General features: G+C 41.7%; 1 protein-coding gene across 1 annotated transcript in view; it reads right to left on the bottom strand.

Moving 5' to 3' along the window:
- Positions 1-4,056: 4,056 nt before the first annotated feature.
- Positions 4,057-27,230, bottom strand: part of sema5a (sema domain, seven thrombospondin repeats (type 1 and type 1-like), transmembrane domain (TM) and short cytoplasmic domain, (semaphorin) 5A) — a 137,063-nt gene continuing 113,889 nt past the window's right edge. Inside the window, exons 17-22 of the mRNA XM_030757311.1 lie at positions 17,587-17,796; positions 15,135-15,305; positions 14,780-14,935; positions 12,029-12,073; positions 11,109-11,320; positions 4,057-5,487 (exon numbers count right to left, since the gene is read on the bottom strand). Of these exons, the coding sequence (XP_030613171.1) occupies positions 5,368-5,487; positions 11,109-11,320; positions 12,029-12,073; positions 14,780-14,935; positions 15,135-15,305; positions 17,587-17,796 (914 nt within the window). The 3' untranslated portion in view covers positions 4,057-5,367. The remainder of the gene's footprint in view (positions 5,488-11,108; positions 11,321-12,028; positions 12,074-14,779; positions 14,936-15,134; positions 15,306-17,586; positions 17,797-27,230) is intronic.

Below are 27,230 nucleotides of genomic sequence, written 5' to 3'. Positions count from 1 at the left end.
CGTATTTTTAATGGATTAATTTAAAGTTCACAAGAATGCATCAATTTGCTGCTCCTCTCAGTTCTCAAATAAATGTTATAAGAAGATGTGATGTAACAACACTGCAGCTGGAGTCAGTGCTTCAAGAACCACCAGCACAGACGAATGCAGACATGGGTTTCAGCTGTCGCAGTCCTCGTGTCGAGCCACTCTTGAAAAAGAGACGGCGTCAGAAGCGTCTCGCCTGGGCTAAAGACAAAAAGGACTGGACTGCTGCTGAGTGCTCCAAAGTTATGTTCTCTGATCAAAGTCAATGTTGCATTTCCTTTGGAAATCAAGGTCCCAGAGTCCCCCAGAGGAAGAGAGGAGAGGCACAGAATCCATGTTGCTTGAGGTCCAGTGTAAAGTGGTTTGGGGTGCCGTGTCATCTGCTGGTGTTGGTCCACTGTGTTTTCTGAGGTCCAAGGTCAACGCAGCCGTCTACCAGGAAGTTTTAGAGCACTTCATGCTTCCTGCTGCTGACCAACTTTATGGAGATGCAGATTTCATTTTCCAACAGGACTTGGCACCTGCACACAGTGCCAAAGCTACCAGTACCTGCTTTAAGGACCTGGTTTAATTGGCCAGCAAACTCGCCTGACCTTAACCCCATAGAAAATCTATGGGCTATTGTGAAGAGGAAGATGTGTTGCACCAGACCCAACAATTCAGAAGAGCTGAAGGCCACTATCAGAGCAACCTGAGCAGTGCCACAGACTGATCGACTCCACGCCACATTGCTGCAGTAATCCAGGCAAAAGGAGCCCCAACTAAGTATTGAGTGCTGTACATGCTCATACTTTTCATATTCATAATTTTCAGTTGGCCAACATTTTTAAAAATCCTTTTTTTGTATTGGTCTTAAGCAGTGATTCTCTAATCCAGGCCTCATGGCCCAGTGTCCTGCAGGTTTTAGATGTGTCCTTGATCCAACAAGGACACAAGTAATATTCTAATTTTCTGAGATACTGAATTTAAGGTTTTATTAGTTGTCAGTTATAATCATCAAAATTAAAAGAAATAAACATTTGAAATATATCAGTCTGTGTGTAATGAATGAAATATAATATACAAGTTTCACTTTTTGAATGGAATTACTGAAATAAGTCAACTTTTTCATGATATTCTAATTTTATGGCCAGCACCTGTATATCATCTTCATAGTTGGGAAATCAGAGCTCATTAGGACTCATTAGTTTTTCAGTCACAATCCAGTGCCTGATTTGTTTGATTCAAATCTTCATTCACTTAAAGCCTCTTTAATACACAAAGCGCAGAATGTGGCCCATCTCATTCTGCGAGTCACATCTTGTGACACTTTGACTTTTTTATACACATGCAAGCACTCCACACAGTCAGTTTCTCTGACATGCACCAGACCTGCTCTTCTGACCTTTAGCTGTGACCTTTAGCAGTCCCCAAATGCCACTTTGAGAAAGTCATTTATCGTCCCGGCCCCTGCTGTCAAAGTGGAATGTCACATGTGTCTGACTGACTATGAGCTGCATAGCTCATGTTGCTCACAAATTCATGGAAGGATAAAAGTGCTCAGGAAAACTTCAGCACTTCTCTTTTGGCTGTATGTGTGTGTGTGTGTGTGTGTGTGTGTGTGCAGTTAATACATTATGTGTGCATCCAGTAATGACTCATCAGTCAAGGTTAGTTAAGGTCAGTTTGGAACAAATTGCTGATTTATATAACATGCGCATAAGATGAAAAGGTGGTTGGAAACTAACCAATACTGAGAGAAATATGGACTTTTCCCAGCCCCTTTCCAACACAGTAACAGATACACAACCGCACTTACACTCACTGCCCTCTAGCCCCTTCTATACACAACCATCTGTGTGTCTGCTGCTGCATCTCTTCTTACTCAGTTTTCGAGAATGAAGTCAAGGTAAAGAGAGATTAATTCTCTGAAGTCAGACCCTCAACCAACCAAACAGCGGGGTGATTAATAACACCCCCTCCCATTACCCTCTGCACACAGATGGGACGTCAGGTTGAAGGTTGATGGAGAACAGCACTGTGTGTGGTATTACACCCAATCATACAGATTAGAGTTCGGACTTGAGACCCAACCACCTTTACCCCGCTGCCTCGCACGATTTGTATCCTTCAGGTATCCTTCCACTGCAGCTGATGCCATTCGTCACCGCAGGGCCCTGCTGAAGACTCCTTTAAAATCAGGTGGAGGGAGTCTGCTCGTCTGGTTTTGGGTGATTTATGAAGCAGTGGTATGTGCCTAAGCTGCTGTGGTTTTACAGTGCTTTGCCCGAGGAATATCACAGTCTCCAATGTTGTGAGATAAACCACAGTGGACAGAGGTGTCTCACACTTGTGAGTGATTTATATACATGTAAGGGGTTCACAATTTTCTCATCTGACATACTACCAAAGTCCTATATGATGGACTCAGCAACCTCTTCATCAAAACCAATCAAATTCAAACGTATTCATTTGCACTTATTTTAAACTGGATCAGCTATAATTATCAATTTACCATATCAAAGTTTTGTCTGCTACTTTTGGTTACTCTCTCTGTGTTTATTGAACACAATTTATTCAAAATACCTGATTAATTTCCGTCCATCCATTTTCTGCTGCTTATCTGGGTCCCAGTCGCGGTGGCAGAGGTCTAAGCCCAGACCTCTCTCTCCTTGGCCATACAGAGGCGCTCCCAAGCCAGCCGAGAGAGCTGTAATCTCTCCTGTGTGTCCAGGGTCTGCCTGAAACCTCACTAGGAGGCATCTTACACAGATGCCCAAAACACTTTCTTTCAATGTGGAGGAGTAGCAGCTCTACTCTGAGTCCCTCCCAAATGACTTAGCTCTTCACTCTATCTTTAAGGGAGCGTCCAGACACCCTTCAGAGGAAGCTCATTTCTGCCGCTTGCATTCACAATCTCATTCTTGTGGCGGCTACTCAGATCTCGTGGCCATACGTGAGGGTAGGAAAGAAATTTGCCTGGTAAATTGATGGCTTCACTTTTACATTCAGCTCTCCCTTCACCACAACAGCCACAATCACTGTCAGCACCGCATCACTTCATCTGTCAATGTCCCGCTCCCCTCTCTCCTCATTCATGAACCCAGAGAAACTTAAAAGTCCTCCACTTGGGACAGCAACTCATTCCCAACCCGGAGTGGGAACTCCATCCTTTTTCCATGACTTTTATCTACCTAATTTAACTTTTAGCACACACTTTAACAATTTCCAACTTTTAATTAACAGTTTTAGTTAGCTATTTCAACTGTTTTGCCAGCATGTTAACCAACAATTTATCAATACTTTTAGCTAACCATTTTAAATAGTAGTCGCAGTGTTAGCTAAAAACAACTTTTTGATTACATTGTTTTGCTAACTATTTATATAACTGTTTGTCCTGTATGTTTAGTCAACAATTTTATTTGTGTACTCTTAGTTAACAATTTTAACTGATACACATAATTTTAGCTAAATTACATTTAGTAAGTTTTTATTTTTTTTGCAATAACAACTATTTAGAATACAAACTAATCCCCCCCCCCCCATAGCTGAGAGGTTTGATGGACGAATCCATGCATCCACTCATCCATTGCTGGACTAAGATTTTGGGCAAAATGGTACATTATTTACAGTTTATGCTTTTTTTGTGTGTGTGCAGCCGGGATTCTCGGTCTGTCTTCGGCCCATATGTTGGCTCTCTGTTAGTATTGCTTATCTAGATCAGTAAATTAACATTTCTGCTTAAACCCGTGCAGATCCACAAAATTCTCCAACTGACTTTTTTCAAATTTTGACCTAAAGTGTGCATCGATTCCCTGGCTACTGCAGAAGTAAACCCCCCCCTTCCCGGTTGGGGATCACAGCTTTATATCATGTCTGTTTTCAGCCAAGTCTTCTTTAGGTCAGTCATTAGAGCCACAGAGCTGATAAGCATTCATGTAATGCACTGCTTTGACACTTTGCAGATGAGATTGCAGGAAACTGAGAAACTGCATAACTCACACCTTTGACAAGTCATTTGTGTACGAAGCAATTTTAATTTATGCACAGTAACACAAGCAAACATGTAAAAAGAGTTAGTTGCAACTAAACCATTGAATAACCTAATATTTGGTTATACACTCTGAACAGAAAGATCTCAACTCGATGAATGAATTTCATCTTACAGTATATGGGTAGCACTCCAGTTGGGTTTTCAGGAGAACAGTAGTTGCTACTTTGCTCCATCTGTACAGCAAATGCCTGCTCTCACAAATAGATACTTAGCTCAGAAGCCAAAGGAATAATGAGCACTATCAAAATTCAAAAACATTTTTTTTTTTTTACAAAAAATATATAAAAAGTATGATGACAAAGACAAAACTTGATGCAGGCTGAAATGAATACTCCCAATTACTTGCCAGAAAGCACATAAACCTTTTTTTTTCTTTTCAAAGGAAAATGTTCTTTTAACACTTGAGACACCGAATAAATGTATTTAGAAAATCTACAGACATGGACTTCAAACATAACTTCCTGTACAAAAAAAAAACAAAACAAAAACCTAAAAACAGCCAACCAAACAAAAAAAACATGTACCCTTTAATGCAAAACAAAAAGGAAAAAAACAAAACAATTTTACATTGATAGTTTAAACACTTCTAGCTGCTAGAGGAACAAAAAGCAAAACAAAGGAAAAAGATGGACAAACTTGACCACAGACTTCAGAAAAACTACATCCTGATTCTGGGGCTGGGGGGGGGGGTAGATATTGATCTGCCTGGAGATTGGTGCAGCAGTAAAGCCACCAGGCATCACCGCAGCCTTTTGTTCTTTTATGACATCCAAAACCAGCCCTGAACTTAAGCCCAGCAAAAATGCCCCCTACAACCTGGAATGCGATCGATCATGCAAACTCAAACAGAAAGGCAGAGAGAACACATCAGATGAAGTCATGCAAAGCAATTTGTGATTATTTCCAATCATTACAAATACAGGTCTGTTTTAGAGGCATCACAGGAAAGTTAAAAGGGATCACATTTCCCAAAGTCTCATTGATATGAGTTCTTCTTTTTCCTTTTGTCTTTTTTTTGTTTGTTTGTTTTTGTTTTATCCACATCAGGAAATCCAGTTGTCTATTTCTCAGTGAGAGTCAAGGCAAGATATACCCCCAAATATTGAGCTTTCCAAGTGTACCCCAAGGCACCTGAGAGAAAGTGGGGATTTCCCTCTGTTGGCAACACCGTGTGTCTGTATTTAATTACATACCAGCTGCCATAGAGTCTCAGAGTGGGTTTATCCCACGCGTGGTGTGACGAATCTCAATACAAAGCACAAAGAAAAGAATAAAGTCAGATTCGATGATAAGGTACGTGTTGAGGGTTAATAGTCATCATAGGTGTTGAGGTCGGTGAAGTATGCGTTGGTATAGGTCTTCCCGGCAAGCTGTGGGTTGAAATACTTATTTCTTTCCTCCAGAATCAGATTGTTTTTGTTGAAAGCCTGTGAATATATATAAAAAAAAAAAAAAAGATGGAGAGGAGAAAGGCAGATGAGTCAGTACGGACTTGTTTGTGACACATGGATCAAGTGATTATTCAGCCCAGATGGCAAGGTAAAAGCAAATCCATCTAGCACCCTCCCCAAAATAAAAAAAAAGGAGCAACACAAATCAATGAGAGGCCGCTCAGTGAATGAAACATACTTTCCACAGTGCAAGGTCAAAGCATTTGCAAACAGGCTGGAAAAATGATAAGCCACCACAGGGCTAAATTATTTTGATGCGCATCCGTATGTCCACCTCTGTCATCTCTAATACACGGCATCAGCAGTTTTTATGGCCCTCGGATTGTTGGTCCTCAGGACAATCTAAGCCATAAAAATTGATCAAAGGAGACTCACTTTTCTGTTAAACAATAAGGATGAGCCATGGGGGCATCTTCTCTGTCCCCGTATGACATGGTAAACATGGAGTGATGCCTCTGATGTGGTGCTCAATACAACATCAGCAATTTGGCAAATAGATGTGTTCATTTCCAGTCTGTTGTAGTGGAGCGTGTGCTGGGAGTCCCTTGGGGGCAACCGTAATTGAACACTTGATGATGCTGCGCTTGCAGCTGATGGATGCTTCCGACTGACACTGATAGGGAACAAGTGTGCCGGACAAAAAACTCATATATTTTGCTTCATTCCCATTATGTGATTTGCACGCAAAAGGAATGTAATCAACTCTCCTGCTGCCCCGGAGACGGTTATGTGTCTCTGCAGGTGGCCCCATGGCTGCTTTTAAACAGATGTGCTACGATGCTTGTTAGCCTCACCTACTTTATCTTCTTGTCTTAAATGCATTTAATTGGCTCAAGAGTGATTATATTTGTAGTTTTTGGTGCTGTAAACAAACATATCTTTAACTATAAAGTAGAATTAGCGAAAGAGAGGTAACAGAGGAGTTTAATAAAAGAACCCAAGAAATCAAACTGTCAAGTAAGAAACAAAACAATACATACATACATGGAAAAAAAAAAACCCACATGCACATGGAGGCACATGTAAGAGAAAAATAAAGATGGGATACACTGCCTTCTCACAAGCTGGGAGGGAGAAGGGAGGGTTTTGTGATGGAGGGATGAAAGGGTCTGAGCAGAGAAAGAGAAACTACAGTACTGTACTCCAACCTGCCACACACAGGAAGAGCCACAGGAAGTAGAAGGGCGGGGCACGGTGGGAAACAGGAAGTAGCAGTAGTAGTAGTAGTAGTAGTAGTAGTAGAAGTAGTGGTTTGGGTCAAATTGCTGTTGGGGGGGAGAGTCAAAAGGCGGGATGTTGTAGAGGTCAGTGGTTAGTAGAAAATCTCCAGTCCACGCATAGACACCCCCATGTTAGAAGAGAGAGGCTGGTGCATGGCGGGGTCGTCCAAGGGCAAGAGTACTGACACATCTGGCTGCAAGGAGGAGAGGAACGGGCAAGAGTCATCTCAGAGAAACCCTAAGGCCATAATGTGTTTACAGGAAGCCTGGAAATATGATACACTGTACATAAAACTGCAGCTTCACGGCGAGGTTTGCGATCATAAACTATACAGCTGGAAACACTCCAAGACACCATTATGAAGGGTGTCTGTGATACGCTGTGCATAATAATAACGACAAATGCATCATCAACATCGGGATTTGAGCCAAATGCCCTAAAATATGTTGTCAGGTGTTCATCATTCCTTTCTGTACACACTTAAAAGAGGCACGTTATGGTTTTGCACACTTAATGATTGAAAATTCACTGCAACACGTGAACTGTTTGGGCCCACTGTGAGAGGGCTGGAGGCAGAATGTGCTTCTGGAAAATCACACATTATTCATTTGTCAGGCACCTCCTTTTGTATTTTCACATGGAGTGTCTATATTCATATCTGCCTCTATTTGCAACTGCTCTAACTGAATTATGCTGCATGCCCCTGACTCTAATTGCATGACAGATGATGCTCCTCACACCTTCATTTTGCAATGAAATAACATTCAGAGAAGTTTGCTCCGAGCCAGCGGATCTGTTCACACTCTGGCAGTTTTACAAAACATTTTCATAACCATGAAGTGGTTTTGCAAACAGAGATCCAGGTATTCACTTAGTTCATAAAGTAGACCGTTTCTGATAGTGAAGGTGCCCCTCTGATAGTGTACAGCATGAACAACTCTGTATGGAAAAGCAAAGTTGTTGAAAGACTGCTGATTTACCTGAATTCCTGTAGTATCAAGTTGACTGTGAGACTTAACAAAATAAAGAATTCTAAATAACTGTCCACTAAGTCCTCCCTCATAATAGAAACTGTCCAATCATAGTCACAGAATCTAATCATAACTAACCAACGCATCGCAGAAGGTATGCCAGTTATAGACTGTAGTTAAAATATGGCTGTAGCTTCAGGGTCTGAGATGTCCATTCCCTTTAATGGCCAGCAGGGGGCAACTTCTGTGGTCACATTAAAAGTCAAATTGTATAGAGGTCTACCCCCCCCCCCCCCCCCCCCCAAAAAAAACAAACAAACAAAAAAAAAACAAAAAACAAAAAACAAATCTACTGCTCACTTTATTCATTATGGTCTCAATCACTAATTCTAAGTCTTATTTAACACAGCAGGGGGTTCATTTAGACAATAATGGTCCCATTCAGAGAAAAATACACAATAAAAAAGTATGCTTTTAGAACAGGGGTACTTTGTGATTAATATGTTGCTAGTGTATGAATGTGTTAATTTTTTTCAGTCTGTTTTAGTCTCTATTCTTTGGTCTTCAGAAGAAAAAAAAAGGCTTTAAAAGACTGTTTCACAAACCTGCTGCTGATCATATTCATCTTTGTATCGAGTCTCTAATGTCAGCCTTGGATGATTCAAAATTGTTTCATTTTTAACATCTAGAACTGGGGTGTCCAAACTACGGCCTGGGGGCCAAACATGGCCCGAGCTTGGATTTCATATGGCCTGTGAAACTTGTCCATACATATTATTTTTGGCCTGCTGGTACAAGCAATGAATACAACTCAGGTTGCAATTCGTCTTTTTAACTAATCTCTTGCTGGTGAGTTATACGACCGTTTTGGGGATTTTCCCGCTATTGAAAAGGACATGTTGCCGTTGACCTCACCTGTAGCTACACCTGCAGCTGGAGCCAACTGAGCCTCAGTGTGACAGCCAACACCAGCATCTCTCTCTCTCTCGCCTTTTTACTGGTGTCGTGCCAAAAAGTGATTTTTGGTATTTGCCAAAAAATGATTTGCTGTATTTAAACTGGTGTAAATTATTTTTGGCCTATAATCTGTCAAACATATCTCTCATGAATGATATCAATTCATTTTGAGTGAGAAAGAACACTCCTGTCACAGGTAGAACCTGCAGTCACATTTTGGTAAAGTGGCTTTTATATATTCTTTATTTATCAGGAAAAAAAACTCATTTTTTCAGAGAGATCTGGCCAAGGTGGCAGCAGAAGTTGCAACAAATATAACATGACAGCTCTATAAAAGAGAGTTGATGTAGATGTTGATAATGTAGATACAATAACAGAGTCATAAAGATACTTGCAAAACAGGTCATTTCTTTATTTTATTTATAAGGCCTTTATAAATCCTGTTTACTACAGTCTATTTACCAATATAAGCAGAGACATTATACATCAAAAACACATAAAAACATCAGAAATCAGTTGTTTTCCTTTTCTGAAATCACTTTTTGGCTAGAGATCACTTTTTGGCACAACACCGGTCAAGTTTCCAGAGATGCAAACATTTGCAAAGAAAATGTTCAGCTTGTTTGACTCCACATATTTGTGTGTGCAGTTTCTCTGTTCTGAACCTAAACAAGAACCGCTTCAGATCAAGACTAAGTGACTCCCACCTGCGTGATGTTTTACGCACGTCTACCACTGCTCTGGAGCCAGACCTGCCCTGTGCACCTGTGTGCCCTTCGCATCAGTGTCAGTAGCTTACCTGTCGCCCTATTATCAGAATTGCACAGTAGTATTTTACAGTTTCTGCATGCTATAAATTTCAGTTGGCAATTCAGAGAGCTTTTATGCTCTACATTTTGGTTACTTCATGTTTGTTTGCTGCATGGAAATGAAAATATTAAATAATATTTATGTGCATCTTAAAATAACGTCATCAGGGACTGTTGGCCCTTGGACAATTTCACATTGTCAAGTATGGCCCTCCTTGAAAAAAGTTTGGACACCCCTGATCTAGAAGGTGAGCTCTCTTTTATACGTGTGATGAATGGAGAAATCCAATCTGCAGATCTTAGCATAGTTGCCTATTAGCAAAATATCTACATTCAGAGTATTAGCAAAAGTTATAGGGTTTTAGGTTCTAGATAAAAAAAAACAAAAAACGTGCTGTTTACCATAAAAAAATACCCTCTCTAATGTGTTTACATCTGTCTGGAAGCCAGCACACACAGTGGCACCCACAGGTGCTACATTTGTTATGTTCTGCTCTTTATTGAAACTGGCTATGTTTACAAACTCATAAGCTCAGCCAACAATACCTGAGACGTTATCACGTGACCCAAACACAACGGTTCCATAATCATCCTCTATTGTAAAGTTAAAAGTGAATCCTGCTGTTTGAAACGAATGTAAGCTAAGCTGAAAAACAGGGTAATGCTAGAACTAAATTACAGTTTATTATACTTCAGGCGGCTGGAAATGTGAAGCCACTTTCACGCGCCCCAGCCTGACATCGAGGACCTTTTTGTTTCAAAAATGACTATAAATTTAGCTACTGCATTTGCAGAGGTGGAGCAGCAGTAAAGTTTGCTAGGAAAGGGAACAAAATGCTAAAACTCTGTGAGTCACTGGTTGTCTTTTTCCTGAAACATACAGCAGTACCAAAGGCAGGCCTTAGCTGCTCTAAAGCAATGACTTTTACATCCTGAATAGCTGCCTATCAATAGTGAGCTCCACTAGACTTTCTTTTAAACCTTTAATAAAGAGCACCAGGAATCTGGAAAAGCCCAGCTGGAGCACGGGGTGTCTGTGGACAAGTAGTAATCACCAGCCCAGTCATGGGACTAAAGGTCTGATCTAGCAGTAGATAAGAGGCTGTTTGTGCCACAAGACTATCTGGCTGTCCTTCACTGGCTCTTACACATCCCACTGTCTGCCTGTACTTTAGGATGCAATAATGACACAAAGAAGTGGCCTAAGCAGCGAAATGTGCAGATGCAAAGCCTCTTCATTGACTTCCTACTTGTGCTCTAGTAAGTAATTGCACTTTTGTGTGTTTATGAGAAAGCAGTGTATGACCACTGACACAGAACAGTCACACACTGGGACACACACCAGAGGAGCACAGGGAGTGAGGATGAACGCACAGCTGCCTATCTGTTACACGACTAGAGAGTGTCGGAGCACGACAGGAGGTGGCGTGACAGTGAGAGTCATGCAGTAAGAAGTGCATTTAATCACAGCTGACACTGGAGGAAGAGGCAAACCGTTGCTCACTGACTCGGAGTGGGGACATCAACTGATTAAGTCAAACAGTAAGGAAATGTTGCAAACTGCTGCTTTGCCTCAATGTATCTGGACGTCTGTCAAGCGTGACCCGCAGCGAAACCCAGAGCAAATAAGTCTACAGACCTTGATGGCTTCCACGGTGTCGTATTTGTCCAGTTTGTTGATGTGGTTGGTGATGCTGGTGTTGAGCGGTGCGGCCGAAATGGGATGGATGACGGTGGCGTCGTGCGACTGCTGCTGGTAGCGCTGGCAGTATGAGTACACCAGCAGGGTGACCAGACAGCCGAGAATGGAGCTGCTGAGCCCCACGGCAATCATGTGGAAGAGGTTGAAGTCTGGAACGAGAAGGAGAGGCTGCGAGTAATTCTCTGCCAGTTCACACAGTGGAAGCGCAACTGAAGCAGCAATTCATATGGTAACCATGGAGCATCTTACACTAAAAAAGACACTTTTGTACTGCTGAAGAAAACAGATAATTTTAGTTGGTGCTCTTTTTTTTCTTCTTCTTTGTTTTCTGTCTGTACTGTGTGCAAGGGGAAAACAATCTATCACAGAGATGACATGCTCTGTTTATACATTCTGTGCACAAAGAAAAGAAGATTAAAGAAAAAATATAAACGCTTAATGGATGCTATTTGCCATACCCTTAGCAATGCTGTAACAAGCTATTAGCAGCCGATAATAGCAAATGAGCCATCATTTAAATACTCATTTAACCTTAGTCTTAACATAATAATACGCTTAGAATTTGATGATAGCTTAGAATATAATATTTTGAAATGAGAGCTGTATTCATGGCTGAAGAAAAAAAGCAATGCATTTTTTTGCAAAAAAAAAAATATCAAAACATAGAATCAGCTCTGTCACTTTCTTCCCTGTTTCTTGGATGTGTTTACTTCAGAGCTTCTATGCTGCTAAGCAGGACTGGAAAGCTATCTTGTCACCCATGATACTGTACATGTGTACTGCCAGGTGCTATACCCCCCTCCCTCTCTTTATCGCACTCCCTCTGTCACACACACACACACACATATATAAATTACCTCCACAGCGCCTCTCCTCCTGACTGGAGCGTGCGATCGAGACTTCTGGAGAAGGAAAAGAAACAGTAAAAAAATGCGGCAGCATTAGAGATACAGCCATACACATATACGCTCCCCTGTTAGCATGACAAAGTGAACCCTTGAAGGTGAATGTGGAGATGAAAGCTGCGCTCAATACGGCGCAGATTATCGTAAAAACTCCACAAGCTAATCACGGCTGTGGCACCTGGAGTGGTTTATGAAAAGTATCAGCTCCCATTAAAGGAAATGAAGTACAAGACGTTGCTAATGAACCCTAATGGACTACCTTTCCCATAAAATGGGATGGATGATAAGGTATAAAGGCAAATGGGCAATTCTATAAAGATCTGTGAAGGTTCTCGTGAGTATTACACGCCTGCTAATTAATACAGAAAGGTTACAAATCCATGTTTCAATCAAATGTTTATTCTGTTTGATAATTAATGATCCCTGTAGTTTTGACTCTGGGACTTTCCTTATGAATATGTAACTTTTGCAAATGCAGTACTTACAGTGTTCCCAGTAACACAATGTGAATAACATAAGCATAAGAGTCCTTGGTTAAAGGGAGAAGTTTCACTGATCTCTGTGCAGCAGAGATCGATACTTTTCTGTGTCTCACATTACTGGCTGTCGATACGGAGATGCCTGTCTAAGCAGATGTCAATACTGATGTGTGTGTGTCAGTCTGTGTGTGTGTGTGAGAGAGATAATGTGCATGTGGTTTTACAGTAAGTATGCTGAGGTTTTAAAAGGAAATGATTTTCACAACTTCTGGAAAAATGTCCCTCTCATAATCACTGAACCCCTCAATTTAAGAAGTATCTTAAGATGTTTTGAACTGCCTTTAGTTGTTCTCACAGTAGGTGTCTTAATCCTTTGTATCCTCTTCCGTCTTACTTTTATGGCATTCTCTGTTTATTGCTTGTATGCATGCACTGGTCTTGTAAGTCCTCTTTTGTGTCTTGCTTTATTACACATACTTCTGATGTGACTTGATATGCAATGTGTACAGCACTTGAGTCAACTTCAGTTGTTTTAAAATGTGCTACATAAGCAAACTTGATTTGATTACTCTCCACTTAACCCGTCTCTAAAAAAAAAAGAAAGTAGGATTTTATCAGCTATAAATAGACATCACAAGCTAAAATGGTCTGTACCAGGCTGCAGTGAGCACGATCATCAACTAATCAGTTGTTTGTGGGGTTACATTAAATAAACCCTGACTCAGAATACCCACTGCCTAAGACTCAACTTGTTGCCATTTTCTCCTGCTCTTTATTGTAACCAACCAACAGGTAGTGTTAAACTTGTGAACACAGAGCAGCCAAATCACACCTCTCCTTAGGACTAGCTAACTTTAGACTGCAATAAAAGAATCATCTAAATGGATCATCAGCTTGTGAGATTGCAGCTTTGCAGCTTTACTGTCAGATTTTTAGGACAATATGCAAATAGACATCAGAGGCTACCAACTTAACTCTGAATTGTAACTCTTACTATTTTAAACTCTTTTAGGTGCTGTGTGAAAACTGATTTGTATGAAGAGTAAGTGGGCAGGGGTCATTTAACCTTCTAAGACATCTAAGTCATCATAGCTGGTAACCCTAACCCTATGTTTTAGGGTTAGGGTTATAAAGATGTGACAGCTGACCTGTACACAATACTGAGTAACACTGGACCCTGATTGGTCCTGTATTTTGGGATAAAGTAATAAGAAAAGACATTTCTGAAACTTTTCTCATGCAACTTATCAACTCTGTCAGTCTATGAGGTTGCATGAATTTAATAATCCTCAAAGGGGAAGACTCCTACAAACAGCTGTGAGCAACACACAAACCGTCTGCTCCTATTTTTTTTAAAAACCTGTACTATATGAAGTGGCAAGAGGAGAACTGCTAGTTTTATTTGATGCGAGACTGGTTCAGGCAGCCTGAGACTGTGAGACGGACCCCAACAGTGGGCGTCTCTGCAAGTTGGCAGCTCTGGTGAGCAGTGAGATTTCCGTGAGCAATCAATAATGCTTATCGTATTTACTTATTTGTCTTATTTACTTTACTTTTTGTACTTTATATTGTTGTTACATTGACATTTAAGAAGTTTTTCACAAGTGGCAAAAACACTCCCACACATTATTGCCTTAACAGTAAAATTATTCTCATTAGGGAACATTAAAGGTAATATTGTTACGTAAACACCACAAGCAGAGAGGCAAGCAAAAATACCTCATTGACCAGATACAAGCAGCATGCAGGAGCAATTTCTTCCATTTGAGAAAGGCAAAAGTGCTTGTGCAAGTGCTTTTTGCACGGCCCGACAAGACTCCTAGGCTCATAATGAAACTAATAGGGAAGCAGGATTGTTGGAATGGGTGGGGAGCTGCCCTTAAGTGTGGCATAAGAGTTCACGCCCCCACATAATCACATGCCGTACTCAGGAGTCCTTGAGCAAAAAACTTATAACCCCAAACATCCACAAAAGTGCTGCCCTGCCGCTGAACCTGACCTCTGACATGAGATGGGTCCCTTAGAGGGATCAATAACGCATTTCATTATCACAGGATTCTTGTAAATGAACTGAATTGCCGCTGTGGGCATATGGTGGTGGATGGTGAAGATTGTGTGTGCGTGTGCGTGTGTGTGTGTGTGCTTGTGTGTTAAGTCATGCATGATTGCCCCAGATATTTCTACACGGGAAGCTCACATACTGTGCAAGTGTGTGTGCGATCACCTGGTATAAAATTGGAGTCAGGCGAGCATGGCCTGGTCTCGCTGCTGTTTCCCAAGCACTGGTTTCCAGTGGGAAAAAGGACATCACAGTGACGCACCCGCAGCTGGACGCCATTGGAGTCACAGTGGGACCACTCTGACCAGCTGGACCAGCTCTCTGGAAACGGCAATGATAGCATCCCTCACAGACTGCCCGATGAGTGTGCGTGTGTGTATGCGCTGCACTGGATAAGTATTTTAGTGATGCATAGGTGCCCTATGAGGGTCCTAAAGAAACTAAGCAATGATCCTATGAAACTGCTTATTATTAAGATGTGTGTGTGTGTGTGTGTGTGTGTGTGTGCGCGCGCGCATACCTGGACAAGGCTGTGTGTTGCACAGTGCCTCTTCAGTGTGAAGACCCAGGCAGATATCCCCTCCGTAGGCTGGTGGGGGGTTGCTGCAGGTTCGCGTCCTCATGTAGTGTCCCCCTCCACAAGTCACTGAGCACTTGGACCATGAAGACCAGCATGACCAGCTGCCATCCACTAAACCAAGGATATCAGATATTGGTGTAAGACAGCAGGAAAGAGTCACTAAATTCGACTGTTTCTTGTTTTCCAAAAGAACAGTTACTAAAATGTGGGCTTTCATATCTTCCAGTGTTTGGGTTCCAGTCCTTTTCAACAGATAATTTCAACTGAAGTCACTCTAAGCCATTTTGAAACCGCAATGATTGATAAAGACATGAGGCACACTGAATATGTGCGAACACATGTGTGTGTGTCTTGAACTGAAAGAAACTGGGTTTCATCCAGCTGTTCCAGCAAATGCCTGACTTCCCTAAACCCTTGGAATAACACTCTCTCCTGTAGATTAATAAAGATAAATGAAGCATTGCAGTCCACTGCCTTGCTTCTCTCTTCATGTAATGCCGAGCCAAACAACAGGCGTTTAAACGACATGAATATTCACGATCGCATCGGTCGCGCAAAGAAGATATGCTGCATAAATAGATGAATGAATTGAGAGAAGGAGGACGGGGAGAAATAAAAGGAGAGGAGTAAAGAGAGCAATAAAAATGGAGGCAATCTTTACACATGAATCACAGTAGAGGCAAATATCCTTTGCCAGTCATCTGGATAAAACCTCACTTCATTGTAGCAGAGAGAAATCCCCTTTTCGATTGCTTTTAAAGACTTTGAGATGGCTGGCAGCACTGCGCAGGTAATTGAAGTTGCCGATGCTTTTTGTCATCTCAGTGTAATTTCTCTATCACAGAGTGACACCTAAGTCGATCCCTGGCCCTCGATGACGGATCGTCTCATCTCAGGCGCCGACTCAAGAAAAACCTGGATTCATTTGTTTCCAAAGCAGATGGATGGTAGGCATTGCACTTTTTTCCTCCTCTCCGCCCTCACAGCAAACTAACAAATTTAAGAAGCACTGGATTAGCCAAAGGAGGATTACAGCTGGTCTTCCAGCCTGGCCTGCATACCTCAAAATAATATCTCACTTTCAGAGGGCTGCTAATTGAGTATGCATTAGTATTCATTGCTGCTCAAGTCGTTTCCTTTGGGGGAGACACGAGTGCATAGTTGTTCATCATCATGTTGTAGCAGTGGTATTATTCCAGTCAACATCCCAGAAAAGGTGTACTACATGTATTAATGCAGTGCAGAAAAATCAAAGCACATTCACACAGTATTTTACTCAAGGCGGAGCACCTGTGGCAACCCTCCTCCAGGATAAACCAAATCTGATTCTCCGAGATCCATCCGGAGTCTTCATCCGAGCTTGCAGCTGATAACAGCTTACCCTATTAGCGAGGATGCTCAAGCTGTTGGGGAACTGAATGGTGTCTGCTTTCACTGAATGAATTAACGGGCTGTAAAAATAGTATAGATGGCCATTCACTCTCTTGTCTCTTTCACTTGCTTACAGCGTGGCAGCAGTTATGAAGACAGATCGCGGGTGTCGAAAACGATGCGCAGATCCGGGCTTTTAGCAAGATAGCAAAGCCGTTCTCCAGGGGGCTTGTTTAATAATCATCTTAGACAACGTCCTGCTTGTCTGCTTACCACCCTTGCAGGATACCAGGTGTGCTTTATGCCAAACTAAGCAGTGGATTTCCATTTAGACAGCTTACTTTCCTTGTCAGACAGAGTATTCTTTTAATTAGAAAGCTTCCTCTTGCCGTCTTCCACTAGTGGAGTGTTGAAAATGCATTGTCTCAGGGCTTTTCACAACAAAATAAGGCCTCCCATAGCTGGCAGCATAATTACCCAGGAATGTAATTACACAGTGGAGCGCCACAGGGATTGTCGCTTTGATTCTTGGTGTAAATTGGGGTCTTCGTCACACCTCTTATCTACAACTGATTTCTTTTTGTGGTTCCTGATAATTTGGTCAGTCATTTTGTCTCTGTACTTCTTATAGATTAATCACAAAAAAACAAAAAACAAAGCCTGAGTATCGTGTGGAGGAGTGTGTATTTAAATGTGTGTGTGAAAAGGAGAACTTTTGACTCCTGATCTTTTTTTTTTTTTTTAAAGTGGTAAATGGAAAATGCACTGGTTTTTACATAGTGCTTTTCTTTTCTACTTGAGCACTTTCTTCTATGCCTAAATGCTTTCTATCTAACATTCACACTCAGCTAAAAACCCAAGGACACTTTAGCATGCAGACTGGAGCAGCCAGGGGATCAAACCACCAACCTTCTGATTAGTAGGTGACCTGATCTACCTCCTGAGCTACAGCCACCATTTCAGTTGTTTCTACAACTGAAATGCTTGCATGTATTTCACCGTGTAAGTGTGGATTTCTTACCGGGACAAGGGGTGATGTTACACTCTTGGTACTCCTGTGCAGGGCCCAGGCAGGTCTGACCTCCATATCGGGGCTCTGGGTTACTGCAGGTCCTCTTTCTGCTCCGGATTCCCCGACTGCAGTCTCTGCTGCACTGAGACCAGGAACTCCAGGATGACCAGCCACCATTTACCGTGTGGCTTGAGATTCTCCCCAGACGCAGCACTTCGCCTATTAGATACAAAGAACACGGGCAAGTCTGACAAAACTCTTAGAAAAAAAACAAAGCTTGCACAGTATCTGAAATTGTGGTATTGTTAGTATTTCTCAGAAATGAGCCCTGCTGTTTTCTGGAAGAAAGCAGATGGCTGTTCTCACTTACTAGCATCATTGTGTGCATCTGTTTTCAACAGCTATAAGAGGACAAAGAGTCAATAACCACTCTTGACAACAGTGAATGTGCATTTACTATTGAAGCTGGGAGCTACAAGCTTTAGCTCAGTTTCTGCTGAAAAGCAGCTCCTGGCTTGTGGTGTTTTTAAACGAGTTTCTGCTGTAAAGCAATTTGACAGATTTCATCAACAGGTAGAAGCTTATAAAGACTGTCAGTCTTAGTCTGCTGTCTCAAACAATCCATCAGAAACACAGAAACTGGTTCATTCATTCCCGTTTCTGTTCATGTGCAATGCAGGCAGCATGGTTCCAGGTATGGCCGTGTCAGCCCTTCTGTAGCTTAATCCACCAAATCTGTTCACACAGATTACATTTATGATACCTGAAGGATAATTACAAGCTACATTTCTTATGGTGCCAACTCTGTGTAACTCCCAAGAAGAGACTTTATATAAAAGATGGATTTAGTCACAGTGATGATTCAACCTAAATTGCATTTACAACCAGAAAAGATGCCCCCTGATGGTCATTAGAAAGACTGCAGAATTAAGGCTTCACTTTTCATCTTTTATATACAATCTCCAGTATCTTTCATATTCATTAGACCTCCACCCAATGTAGTGCTTATTCCACAGCTGTCCTAAATGAACAGTATTTATAATTACCAAAATAATTATGATGTTTCTGTGATGGTTAATCCACCAGCATGTACAAGCTCTTTAATTTAAATTATATTTTTAATGATTATATTTTTAATGAATATTTTTTAGGAATCATTGTTGTATATTCAAATTTTCTCTTTTACAACAAAAAAAGGAAAAATAGTAAAGCACATTATTATTTTTTTGATTAAAATGCCAAATTACAGTTATTTACTTGCATTCCTGAGCAGAAAATTTTGTTCTAGTGGTCGAATGCTACGCTTGATTAATTTCCGACTTCTCAGAGAAATCCAACGTGCCGGCTCAAATTTAGGTGTAAAATTGAGTATTCAGTTTGATATTTGCCTCATAAAAAAAGAATATAATTGCTTTTGTTTTTGATTTTTCTAAAATATTTGTGTCTTCTCGTTTTTATGACAGGGTGTCTAATAAATTTGTTAAGCACTGTACTTGAAGTGCTGTCATTTGACAGGAAGTTATGTTTATAACATCCACCAGCTGGAGGGACTCTCATCCGCCATGCCAATTGCCTTCTTAATTGGACTTTGATCAGTTATAACACTTTTTTATCAAGAAAAAAATTTAGTCACAAGTCGGAAAATAACACTACATGCACGGTGCATGAAAATGTGGCACCAAAAGGTTCTCACGTACTGCACCAGTGTGTAACACTTTGATTTATGATCAAATACCTGTCAAACTAATGGCATCATCTTCACCTATTGTTAAAATCTAAAATGTTAGCTTGCAATACTGAGATGTGCAATGTCAGTGTGAATGTGTTCACTGCCATTTTCCTTACTGTGCCACTCAAACAACTGCTAGTATGACTCTGGACTATTAAACATTTGAAAATCTGCAAACATACATGGTGCCAGAAATCAGCTACACAATGTAATCCTTGATTTGAATCTTCTCTTCCAAAGATGGATTCAGAGAGGGCGGCGTGTGTCCTGTCAACACGCGAACATGCTCGCTCATCGAACAACATCACTTGACTATCCTGTGTGCTCTCATCTGGAATGAGTCGAATAGATGATTCCTAATGAAATATGAAACCCTAATTTCTACTAAACTGTAATTACTGCGTGCATTAATCAGCTCCTTGTGTTGAGAGACAGAGCAGAATGAGTGGAGAGAGAAAGCGTTTGGCATTTTTGAATGAAAAGAGCAAATTCATCTGTGTGACTGAATGATAATCACTCAAACATCCAATGCAACTACAGTCCCTGACCACTGATGATTCCCTCCTTCAACAAACTGTGCTATTATATTTACATTACTTTTTTCAGATAATAATAATACAAATTTCGTGCCTGCGCTGTGTCTGCTCTGCATCATTCTGTGCTCCGTCTCAATTTGCTCTTGCATTTAAATGAGCGAGAGCAGAGCATATTAGGGCTTTTTCAAACAGACCGCAGATGCACATCTGGATCACGAATCTTAGCTATTCAACTGTGAAACCTTCCTTTTGTGTTTGAGTCTCCTTTTAATCTTTTGATTTTTCTTTTATTATTACTATCTCATCTATTTTGCTGATGGCGTTTCTATATCCTTCTCTTCCTGGCTGCCTATCTTTGCTATTAACCTCCTCCTACCTTTTGTCTTGCTGCTGTCTCTCTGTCCTCCAACCTGGCTTTACTGTTTTGTCAGCATGCTCTTTTCACTGACAGTTATCATGGCGCGACTGCTTTGTATTCTCAGGGAGAAGAGAGTGTTTACTTAGTGCAAATCCTCAACCTGTTCATAACTACGGCTGACCTTGGCAGTGCACAGGCTGACTCACCCTGGCGTCAAGATGGTGTGAGTGCTGACAGGGCTGTCGAGGGCTCAAGGCCCCCAGCTCTTTATAGATTCTGAGCAGGAAGTGGCATGGACAGTCCCACCTGCCAGTATGACCCATACTTTTTATCAAGCCCTCAGTAGCCCAAGAGACTGTACCACCGCACAGAGGGAGATGGACCGCTTCATAATAATACTTCTCATATGTGCAGACGTGTACATCAGAGCACTGCAGTCAACACACACATACACACAAACCCACATTCAAACAAGTATGTGCAAATGCAGCTTTGGATCGTGTGTGCTGCAGCCCACAATACAGTATATACACACACTGGACTTTGCTCCCTTTGCTTATTTAAGCTTTAGCTTTTGCTCTGATGTACTGTGCATATTGTTAACTCTACTTCACAGGGGCTGCCCTCCCGTCGCCAAAACAAACAGCTTGGTGCCCTCCTTCTCAAATAGGTAGCGAGAGGATCTATCGATCATCACAAGAACCACACACAGCCGGAGAGAATTAATCCTCGCTCTCCTGACAAGCTAGGCTGAGCCAAAGCTAAGAAGGACATCCAATAGTCCCCACTGCAAAGAAACTAGGACATAAAAACAGTTCCCTGCTCCCTCCCATTGCTCAACCTTACACCCAGCTCAAAGGCAAAATGCACTGTAAACAAACTAATGAACTTATGTGTGTGTGAGATTGTGGATGCTGTGAAAAAGAGGTATGGTGGATTTTTGCGAGACCACACAGACACGCAATGCCGTGCAATCAACTGAGATGGAGATGGAGTTGAGATGACATCTGCAAACCAGAAAGACAACTCGGCTCCGAGACAGACAGACAGATGTGAGAGACAAAGAGGTGGAAAAGAAAAAAAAAAAAACTTGCAGCAGAGAAGGGAGATGCACTGTCAAGTTTTATCAGCACCAGAGTAAACCAAGACCACACTGGGAGAAAAGAAGAGAGGAAAAGTGCTTCTTCCAGCCTGTCCTAGATTCTGAACTGCACATTTACTCCCCATTACTCTTCCTCCCCCTCCGCCTCTACTTTCCATATCAGATCAGCAATGTTTCCCTGAGGAGGGACCCATTTCTTTCAATGTGTGTGTGTGCTTGTAAGTATTTAGAAATGTATGGCTGTCCCCACATACGGCATGAGTTGTAAAACCATAACATTCAGGGCTCCGGCTGCTTGCAGTGGCACAATATGGCAGTTTTACCTGTGTTATCCTGGCGTCTGCAAGGCGACGGTTGACCCAGAAACCCTCCAGAGGAACACTCTCAAGGAAGAGGCAATTAAAGGTTTGTAAAAGTGCAATTAAAAACCCACTCCTGGAGAGCATGAGAAATCAGTGCACAAGTTCAGAAACACACACACACACACACACATACGCACACACAAAAAGCCAAGAACGTGGATTTAAATGCTAACCTGAAATAAGCACATGGATTACTGAATGTACTGGAGCGGGATGTTTCTGGAATTCACCTAGGTTGAATCCGGAGAGTTTGTCATGTTTTTATAAGGAGGATTAAAGGCCCAACTTGCACCTTCAGAGAGCGGTGTCCTCTGCTGAAATACGGTCATCCCCACTTCCAGGTTTGATTACAGACAGATTTATTGGACCAAAGACGTTTTATTCACGGTCTGTAATATTTAGGCTTACAAGGATACAAGGACTAAAAGCACATTATTCAACCTCCAGCAAGTATAAACCACATTTATTTACTTTGTGGTGTTTGCAGGGTTTAATGTTTGAAGGGATTTCCAGGAGGTTAAACTTTATAGCTGAATTTCGACATCATTAACTTCATATCACATAGTTTTCATCCCTGCCAGTGTCTGAAATCCAAAATTTGAACCATACGAGGAATCTGCCTTGTGCATTTCACACTTCTCATGTTTGCCTATTTTTTTTTGTTTTTGTTTGTTTTTTTCTGGGGGCTTTGATTTTCTGACAAGAAAGCTCTGGATTGCATCATAAGATTTGGAGCTTCTGACTGACAATTTGTCTTTGAATGCACCATCAAGGAGAGTGCTGGCAATTGTTTCTGTCTGGATGTGCAACAATAAAACAACTTTGACAAGAAGATTAGGGTAACTACAACTTTTCTTCCATATGCAGGTTTCAGGTTTCACTTTCACAGGTATTGTGATAAAATGAACTGAAACAAACACCTTGTTGGAAGGTGAAAAATCTTTATTGTAGACTTCAGAATCCATCCATCCTAGGCTACCTCCTATAGCTCATCCTGGACACCTAGGCATTCCCAGGCCAGCTGAGAGTGTGTCCTGAGGCCTCCATGCACAAAACACCTCACCTAGGAGGCGACCAGAACGCATCCTAGTCAGATGCCCAGAACATCTCAAGTTGCTCTACTATGAGTTCCTCTCAAATGACTGAGTTCCTCAAACTATCTCTAAGACTGAGTCCAGGCAACTCATTTCCACCGCTTATATCCACAATCTCATTCTTTCAGTCAGAGCTCGTGGCCATAGGTGAGGGTAGGAATATAGATTGAACACTAAATCAACAGCTTTGCTTTGATGCGCAGCTCTCTCTTCACCACAACAGAGCGTTACAGCATCCAGATAACTGCAAATGTCACACCAATCCGTCAACTCCACACTGCCCTCTCTCGTGAGCAAGACCCTGACATACTTAGCCTGCTCCTCATGGGGCAGCGACTCACTCCTGATCCAAAGTGGGAACGCCACCCTTTTCCATCTGAGAACTGTGGTTTCAGACTTGGAGGTTCTAATTTACAGCCTAACCCCTTCACATTCAGCTGCAAACCACACCAGCGCAAGGCAGATGTCATGGCTCGATGAAGCCAACAGACCCACACCATCTGCAAAAAGCAGAGAGGAGATCCCGAGACCAGCAAACTGTCCACAATCCATCCTCCACCCTTTGGCTACACTTAGAAATTTCTTCCAGTATAGGTGAGCAGCTCTGGCAGCGACTAATATCCACCAGGATATATTTAAAACAAACATTTGTTAATGTTTTGGGTTACTTTTTTATGTTATGTATAAATTGTCTAATGATAAACACAGTCTTCACTTGGTATACCAGCTTTCTTGGCCAGATTTTTGTTTTGAATACAGCAGAAGGAGAACATATGAGCATAGGAAACTCAAGGCCAGCTCTTTCCATTCATCCCTCCTGCCAGTACAATTACAAGTAACACAGATAATCAGCTGGTCCTGCTGGCTGTGCTGCTGGACGTCAATCGCACATTTGTTGCATCAAAAAACAAAACAAAAAAAAGAACCAAAAGTGCCAACAAACAGTATAAAGAACCTTTATTTTTCTACCTGCACCAAGGAAAGTTGCCACCATCAAAGAAAATTCCTTCTCACTGATAATTTGCTCTCGTCTCTGAGGTAGCAGTCAGTCCAGAAAAAAAGAGAAACAAAGCAGAAAGTGAATCAATGTCAGAGAAGACAGGCAAAGAAAAGCCCATCACTAAGCCTGAATGTAAGCACCCAAAAACTTTTCTTTGGGCGTTAAGTTTTATTGTTGAAAACTGTTTAGATGGCACTGTCAAAACCTTCTGGTAAGACGTTTTAAGAGCTTAGAGCCATGATTTCATGCAGACATGCTGTAGTGGCTTGGTGCCAAAGAAGTATTTATTTTTTTTTTCCCCTGACAGGTGGTGTTTTTTTTTTTTTTTTTACTGTCTACACTGGCTTTTTAATTTTGTTGACTCTGAGTCACAAAAATTTGTGCTGCTCTGTAAAGTGCCATACTGGGGCCGAAGGTGAAGCAGGCAGTGTGTCACTGGCATTCCAATCTTACACTGCAAATTTGGTGTCAAGTTAATTCCAATTAGGTTGTGAACTTCGTCTGACAGCAATCTGGAGGAGGGCACGGGTTACATGCTTAGCTGAGGCATAACTGACAGGTATACAGGGTGGGATCCTGTCATCAGCAACTAAGGCTACTTCACTATAAAATATACAGCAATATCACAATTTAAGCCATTCACTGCCATAATGACATACGTACAGTGCAAACGCAGGGGTTTCAGACAGAGTTTTCCACCAGAGCCTCATCTTTAAAATGGATCGACTTATTGCACAAAATGAACACAATACTACACAATGACAAGCAAAACGGGCCTTTGGAGGAATTATCATATTTACATGCTTCATTTACATAAGCATTCAAACTCTTTACTTAGTAAACGGTTAAAAGATCTTTGGCAGCAATAACATCCTCAAGTTTTCTTGGGAGTGATACTACGCACTTGGAACAGCAAGCTTCTCTCAATCTTCTTGGCAGAATCATTCAAGCCTAACCCCGCTGGATGGGGAATATTGCTGCTCAGCCATTTTGGGGTCTCTCTCTAGAAGTGCTCTATGGAGTTCTGGTCCAGCCTCTGGCTAGCCAATTCAGCAAGTTTTTCCGAAGCCACTCCCATGTTCCCGTATGGTTTTAAGCCACTGAATCTTTGGAATGTAAACCTAAGGTTGGATTTATATATTTTTGCATCCATCCTTCCCTCTGACTAGTCTCCCAGTCACTGTTACAGATTCCCACAGCATGATGCTGCCACTACTGTGTTAAAGTGTAGCACGGTTAATAATGAGGTGATGCAGAGAGCCTAGATTTTTCCGGTTGGGAGTTGTGGTGGAACAGTTCACGCCTTCAGAGCAGAGGATCTTGCTTCTCATGGTGTGACAGCTGTTGAAGTGCCTTTTGGTAAACTTCCAACAGGTTTTTGAATGCCTTTTAGTGTGGAATGGTTTCCGTCTGGTCACTGTGCCATGAAGGCCTGATTGGTATAGTGCTCTAATGTTCTTAGACATCAATAAAGGAACTCAAAGGATCTCTTTCATAGCCATTATTAGGCTCTTGGTCTGAGAGCCATCCATCAAGACTCTTTTTGGTAGCAAGCTTTTTCTATTTGAGAATGAACAAGGTTACTGTGTTTTTGAGTACTTTTAGTGATACAGAAGTGAGCCCTGGTCCAAACCTGCCTCACAGGTCTAGGGTTGATTCTCTCATTTTCACTTTCACATACACTACTGTACCAAACTGTGGTCCAGTGCACTCCAATCAAACTGTAGGATCACCTTAAGGACCAACCTATGACCTACTATGTGTAATTGCTATTTTTAACAGCGCTACAGTAACTACTGCACCACCATGCTGCCTGTGTGGAGTATGCATGTTCTGCCCTTGCTCGTGTGGACTCTCTCTGGGTACCGTCTTCCTTCAGCAGTCCAAAGAAATGTTAGGTTAATTGGCAATTCTAAATTAGCCATAGGTGTGAATGTGAGTGTGGATGATTATCTGGCTTTCTGTGTCAGCCCTGCAACAGACTGGCGACCTGTCCAGCGTGTACCTCACCTTTCACCCAGTGACCACTGGGATCGGATCCAGCCCCCCGACAACCCTGAATTGGATAAGCGGAAGAAGATGGATGTATGGAATTAGTTGCAATAGCTATTTTGTAAATTATTGCTGGCTCTGAGGATGTTGCACCCTTTTACCACCTCTCATCCCTTGTTGAAGCCAAAAATAAGGAATACATTTAAACATTTTACTATTTTGCAGCAGTTTTCCACAGAAACAGGCACCTTGGGGGGGTGTTGTATAACTTGTGTTGTCTCTAACTAAACTGCGCTCTGTTGTTGGCTCAACTACTTTTACTTGTTTTCTATTTGACAAACAGTGTAATGGCTTACAGAAAACAGGTGTGCTGACTGTGGGGAGAGAGAGCGAGTGAGACAGAATACCAAAAAAACAATAAGGATACCGGGATGGTTGTCATCGGTCAGCGTCGTCCCTCAGCACTGTCCTGTGTCTACTCAGTGCCTGCTCATGACATCCGTGCAGAAGAAACTAATCTGTCGTCCATGAGAAGGCCCTGGCCTTGATACCAGATCAGCTGAAGTGAAACGCATCAGGCTGCTGACAAGCCAGCGTTTCTCCGTGGGATAAAATGAAGCCATCACTCACCAGCACAAGCCAGCAAAATTACAAACTCACAACCTTCTACAGAAACGTCTTTCATCTTTGCAGCGCTTTCTTTTGCCTCCGCCTCTGGCTTTGTGTGATGCAAAAGATAAAACGTTTAAAGCAGCAGTGGTATAATCAAGCTTAAGAGTTTTTTTTCTTTTTTAAGCTTGATTATACTACAGCTGCACATAAAACCAGTCTGACTAACTTTTAACTAATTCACCACATGCACAAATTGAATCGCACAAGAATATCTGTTTTATCGACATATGGCTTTGCAGAAACTGTCATTTAAAATTAAAAGTGCAGTGGGCTGGCCTGTGGCAGCACAGACAGTGAGTAATAGCTACAGAGAATTTTATATTAAGCTGACTAATGATAGAAAGCTACCTGGCTTCAATTTGTGCCACAGTGGGAGGGTTATTTCCAGCTTTGTCTCGAGTACATGTGACTGGCTGATTGGTTGATAACTGACTGAACAAAAAACACCATCCCCCCCAAAAAGAGTACCCAGTCAGTCCTCTATCGCAAGAAACTACTAAAGAAAAATGCAAGCACGCAGTAATCATTACTGCAAGATTTATTAATTCCGCACAGGTTGTCTCATGCTGGGCCCTGGGCATTCCCAGGGGAAAACATACATCAAACACAAAAGGACATGTTTTCTCGTAGATTTGAGCAATGTTAGCAGCTCTGTGTGGATTTTTACTGGTTGCGGGGACAAAACCCCAACCAAATGTAAGCATGCTGTTATAAAGAAGTATGTGAACTAGTAACCAAACAAGCCTGTTTTTAAAGTTTCACAATACTGCTACACTTGAATGCAATACAGTTTCTTCAGTCCTCTGTC

The sequence above is a fragment of the Archocentrus centrarchus genome, chromosome 20 (genome assembly GCF_007364275.1).
Source record: "Archocentrus centrarchus isolate MPI-CPG fArcCen1 chromosome 20, fArcCen1, whole genome shotgun sequence".
NCBI classification, from domain to species: Eukaryota; Metazoa; Chordata; class Actinopteri; order Cichliformes; family Cichlidae; genus Archocentrus; species Archocentrus centrarchus.
The sequence above is the reverse complement of the archived record's forward strand: the minus strand, read 5'-3'. Positions and strand labels throughout refer to the sequence as shown.